A 6,000-nucleotide genomic window follows, 5' to 3' on the forward strand; every position below is an offset into this window, starting at 1 on the left:
GCTAAAAGAAGCAACGTGAAGCAGAGCTTGCCAGCTTTAAGAGCCAGATTCCTTCCCCTCCCCAACCCACTGCCCCCGCCCAGGGTGGTTTCAGATGCCACTACAAGTAGTAGGACGTGAGGTTTAAAGGTGACCTGGCAAAAGAAAAACTAAAATTGGGATTGAACCTATTTTATACATAAAAAAAAATTAAAACTCATCTGTCCTTCTCCCCTAAATTAGAAATTCAGGTTTTAGCTACTCTCAAACACTGATGTTACTTCTCTAGTCACATGATGTGAAAGCAAACAATGAGCAATGCAGAAGAAAATTATTTTTAATACAATTGCTAGAATTTAGTTACTGAATTAAGTAGCCAACTATCATTCTGGAGGCATTACACCTTTGAATCTTTTAGCTATTCCTCCCTTCCAATTAAAAGGGAGAGAGATTCACACTGAACATTCCGGGACATATAGCAAGACCTTCACCAAATTTGAAGGCTATCCAATTAACATATCCAAAATTTTCAAGTAAAATACCCTCACCTTACCCCTGCCAAAAAAAAAAAACACACACACACAAACCCCACCTTTTAGGCTTTCTATACATCCTAAAGAAGCAAATGAATGGAAAAAACCCAGTTTTTTTATCCGTTGCAGATGTCAATTAAAGCTAATCTTTCAGCCCAAGTCCTTTGGTGTTTAACACACACACAGGGTTCCTGCCTCTCTCTCCCCAACACAAGCGAATGTATTCTGATCAGCACCTGAAGCAGTGTTTTACCAATTAGCTCCACCCAACACAGACTACAACTAATAGTTGTGCTATATATAGCATTGGCAGGGAGAAATTTGGTAAAGTTGTGTTTGCAGAAGGATAAGTTGAGGGAACAGTGTTGAAGGTTGTGGTAGCTGTATTAAGGATAAGAAGTGTGCCTCTGGATGAAGAATTAGAAATTATGTATTATAAGACACAAAACCTAGACCAAGTAACTTAAGCTGTCAGTTATGTTGTGTGTAGCAAACAGAAGTACCACAGCAAAGTTTGGTGTAGTCGGTAATGTTGGCTTAATTACAGACCACAGATCACTAAATGATGTCCTATAATACTGCCAAGAATTACTAAAATATTACTGATGCTAGAAATACCATTCAGTGGTTAAGCTTTTATAATCAAATGCTAGGTGGAGCTGATAAAAGCAGGAGAGAGCAGAACAAGAAAACTGATCCAATTTAATTACTTATCTTTCACTTAATGGCATCAACATACCTGCTGTAACATTCAGATATTAAATCCCAAATATTTTGGGCATCTCATGGTATATTTGATAAATTTCTTAAAACAGCCCTGTTTTAAGACACTTTGCACAAAGAATACTACACATTACTTTCTTCAGTTACTGCTTGGGGTTTTGTAACATTTCAGGAATATATCGGTAAGTCAATTAAATCTCAAGTGTAACAAATGAAAATTAGAACTCATTTTATACTTCAGTTAGTTAGGTGGTGTTTGAACTTCAAGACAAAGGCACAGACTTGTGCCAAAATATATTAAACACAAACAACTAAAAGTTTTAATTAAACAGTTTTTAAACAAAACATTTCCAAGCAGTGTTTGAACACAAATACTGCAACCCTAAGAACCTAAAGTAAAACTGACATTATGATTTGTCATAACTCAGGCAACAATATGCACAAGTTCACAAATATCAGCAAGATTTTTTGTAATGCTTTAACACTACCTTTGAGAATCATGTATGGTAAGCAATATACTATCATATAGGTTCAGTGTGGTAGCACATTCAGTGATTGCCAAATACACTTACTTCTATAGGACTAAGTGCATCTCAAGAGCTAAATGAATGCAAAGAAATTACAACAAAAAAAATCGTAAGTATCATGGGGTCAACGGCTGTAGCTGGCTGAGTTTCAAGATATTTCAATAGTTCTTGTTCCAGCAGCTGCACTGACATAACCCATTATATCTTTTTTAAAAGGTATTAAAGTTAAAATAATAATGTCACAATAGCTTTAGAAATTAAAGATCTATGGTACTTACAATTTTTAAACGATTTGTTAGATAAATGGCTTTTTTACTTAGGGAGTTCTCAGAATGATGTTGTATTTTTTAATTCATTAAAATAAGCCTCACTCAGTTATCAGATTTCGAATTCCAAATCCATTCTAATCTGACTTTATCAGAAATCCAGCAGTAGCAGGTATACCATTTGCAGAGGCATCAGGCATATTTCTCTCTACCACCAGATTTGTTGTACCTGCTAAGGTATAAGTGTCAAAGTTATACTCCATTTTAACCAAAATTTGTCATGCCATACATATCAGTTTTCCTGCAACTACACCCCAACATTTCACATGACTACTAATAACTATGGAGTTGTACAAACCACAGCAAGTTATACAATGTATTCACACATTTTGTTACTCAAATATGTCAAACTTGCAAACAAATTTGAAAGACAACTTCCTTGGGGAAGGTTCCTCGGAGAATATACCAATATTTCATAAATATCACTAAGTTCGATGAAGTTCAGTCAGAAGTACAGATACTTGTTTCTTACATAACCAAAAGAAGCTGAGCTAAGAGAGTATAGCAATCTTATACACTGTAGGAAATTACTGTGGATCTGATAAATTATCCCTGAAGATGTCTATATCTTTTAAAGCAAATTGAACATGAATGAAGAGTGAGCTTGTTGACTTGAATGTTACAATCCAATGGTTGATTAAATAGAATGAATGCCACACAAGAGTCTCAGTTACCAGGAAAGCCCTGAGAACATAAGGTAGCATGATTTTAAAAGATCTCTTTTTTCATTCATGTTTCTCATGATTCAGTTTTACTGGTTTCCTGACTCACTGTCCAATGCAAGTAACACAGCTACAAAATGCTTTAAGAAATTTTTACTCATCAACTTCTAGACCCAGCTTTTGAAGTATATCAGCACTGCCATGCATCATCTTAGTTTTATTAAAAAACTCAATGATTTTCATATGAAGTGAGCCAGATATAGATAATATGGGATAAATGAGAATACATACATAAATTATATGCTATGTAGATAGATATACACACAGTTTGATTTCACATTCCCTTTAGATGGATCAACAGATTACTGGAAATTTGATGCATTATAGAGAGCCTCTTCTAATCCAAAATCTTGTTAGAGGGATGAATATGCACTTGTTTGTAGTAGGACATTCGGGGCATCTCATCTACAGAAGATGATGCATACCCTTCATACTTAATGTTACCTACCAGTGAAAACATTCTAAAGCAGGGCATTTTCTCTCCCTGAGGGAGAAAAAATGACAGTACTGAGAAAAAAGTGGTTGCTCGTGTTACATTCTCCCAACAGTGCACATTAATGAGTTTCCATTACCTTCAATGAAAAGTAAAGTAGAGGAATCAGAAACAGGAGCAAGCAGAATGACAACCATTTGCCATGATTTCAGGTAAGTTACAAGCACCACAAAGCAAACACAGCAGTATGATGCATTTGTTTGAACCCTTCCCCCCACCCCCATGCATCACTGGATCAAATTATGTCTTTTATCAAATTGGTCATTGCTGTCATTATGTTTTGCTATTCAGATCTATTATGTTATTCAAATACTAACTCGCTATGTAACATTATATGTGTGTCGCCACGCAAATTGTATTTCATAACACTCAAGATGGGTAATTAAGTCTTTCAAATGACTGTGCCTCAACAGCATCTATTCCTATAAGGTTTTCATTACAAATGCTTTTAAAAAGACAAGACAGAAACCCAAGCTGAATGGTTTTAGCTAGATGTCAATTCCAATTATTCTTCTGCTAACTTGATTTCTGCTTCAGATTAATGGTAGGACCACGAGGTCATAACTCAGTAGGTCCCCTACAGTAAAAGGCATACTGAAAGCTATTGCGAAAGTTTGTAATTACTGCCCTAAATTTGGTCCAGGTCATCAACTTTTGACCTCGATAGCTTCCCTATATCATATACGGTTTTTGCTCCAATGCATTCCCATACTGCTGCATCAACACATCTAACAGAAAAAGCTTATCTTACCTGAGTTTTCAGAAGCAATGGATTTGTAATCATGCACCTCCAAGACAGTTCAATAGCCTACTCAGAACTGTCCTATAGGTAGATGCATATTCACATCTATGAAGTAAAACTGGTTCTCTCTACTTTGCAGACTCCACACCTACGTTCTTATACTGTATATACTGTTGTCTTATAAACCAGCTGTAGAACTTGCTTGCCCTTTAATATATCTAAGTCGGAATTTATAGCATAAGGGTTTACAACACAAACAGAAAGCCAAAGAATTCCCCTTGCACCAAATCCCTCCGAATGCAGGAAAGACTCATCCCTTAGCCTCAACACAGCCCTAACAAGATCGCTATTCTCCCTATCCTAGCAGCGATCTGCAAGCACCTCGAAACTTGACTCCACAGTGCTCTGCTCCCCCGCCCCAAGCCTCAGCCCAATCCAGCTTTAGCTAGGTGGGAGATCTACGCTGCTCCTCTGCACAGAAACTAACGCGCTATCCCATGCGGAGAAGAGGGCGATAAAGAAGAACCCAGCCCTGGGCATCGGCATCCACTGCCTAGGACGGATCCAGCCACCCCGCTCTTGCGCCTCAAAGCGGCCCACGCACCAACACAGCCACCCCTCGGGCAGGCTGCAGGGCAGCACCCACCAGCAAGGGCTCTGCAGGCAGGCAGGGAGGCCGGTGCAGCTCCCCCAAGCAGGGCAGCCCCCAGGCGGGCACAGCCAACAGACTGCACAGCAGCATCCAGCCCCGCGGGCACTGCAGCAAGGCCCTGGCGCAGCCCCACCCCCACCCCCAGGGCAGCGTCCACCCCCACCGGCCCAGCGCCCCCGACAGCCCAGCCCCCGGCCCGCAACCCTTACCCTCGATGGCGATGACATGCTCGCGGAGCTGGCCCTGCAGCGCCGGCTCCTCCACCCGCTCCAGCAGCTCGTAGACCGAGTAGATGTTGGGGTGCACGGACTCGAAGCGCTGGATCTCGGCGCGGATGGCTGCCGAGTTGGCCAGCTGCTGCTGGTAGCTCATGGCGCGGCCGCTCGGCTCGGGTCCGCGCCGGCAGCGCTCCCCGCGGGCACAGGGGGCCGCCCGGCAGCCGCACTGCACAGCCCGCCCGCTGTCACTTCATCGCGGCGGCCCGCGGGGGCCCCAGCCCCACGGGGAGCGGGGCGGATACCGGCGGCTCCTGGCCCCCAACGGCTGCCCGGCCCCGGCCTCGCTGTGGTGCCCGGTGCCGCAAGCAGCCGAGGGGGGCGGGGGAGGGGCCGGGCACCCCACAAGCCACAGAGCCTTGCTCGGCCGCCCCGCTAGAGCTACCGCGTCCTTCTCCGCGGCACGCTCACGCAGGCCACGCCCCGTCCCGTGACGTCACCGCGCTCGCCTGCTGCCCCGCCCCTGCGCGCTGCTTCCCGGGAGTGGTAGTCCCTGCGAGGCACCAGGCCCTTCACAGCCTGGACAGAACGGGGGTGAAGATGGAGGACCAGGGGGCGGGAAAGGGGGAGAGTTAGGGGGCGGAAGGGGGAAGGGAAGGAGGAGCAGGGAGCATCAGGGGGCGGGAAGGGGGAGGAGGGAAAAACAGGGGGCGGGCTGGGGCAGGGAAGGGGGAGGATCCGGGGGCGGGAGGGGAGGGGAGGGGAGGAGGGTGGAGCCAGGGGGTTGCAGGGCGGGGAGGAGGAGATGAGAGAGGGGTGGTGCTAAATCAGTGTCTGCTGCCCTGTACCCCTCACTCCCACCCCGAAGCCTGTTACGTTCACGGCCCAGGAAAAGAAAGGTTAGATAAAAACATAAAAGCCTCGTGCTGGAAGAAGAACAGGAGGACTTGGGGCACCTTAGAGACTGACCAATTTATTTGAGCATAAGCTTTCCTGAGCTACAGCTCACCTCATCGGATGCAGCTCACAAAAGCTCATGCTCAAATAAATTGGTTAGTCTCTAAGGTGCCACAAGTCCTCCTTTTCTT

At 44.3% G+C, this 6,000-nt stretch overlaps 1 protein-coding gene across 2 annotated transcripts in view; it reads right to left on the reverse strand.

Annotated features, from left to right (window-relative positions):
- Nucleotides 1-5,482, reverse strand: part of AGAP1 (ArfGAP with GTPase domain, ankyrin repeat and PH domain 1) — a 680,164-nt gene extending 674,682 nt beyond the window's left edge. Inside the window, exon 1 of one of the 2 annotated variants that reach the window (XM_084644150.1) lies at nt 4,907-5,482. In XM_084644150.1, the coding sequence (XP_084500276.1) occupies nt 4,907-5,069 (163 nt within the window). In that variant the 5' untranslated portion in view covers nt 5,070-5,482. The remainder of the gene's footprint in view (nt 1-4,906) is intronic. The other variant, XM_084644151.1, reaches the window with a different exon arrangement.
- Between the last annotated feature and the right edge of the window lie 518 nt (nt 5,483-6,000).

Source organism: Lepidochelys olivacea, assembly GCF_965140295.1.
Source record: "Lepidochelys olivacea isolate rLepOli2 genome assembly, chromosome: 11".
Classification (NCBI taxonomy): domain Eukaryota; kingdom Metazoa; phylum Chordata; order Testudines; family Cheloniidae; genus Lepidochelys; species Lepidochelys olivacea.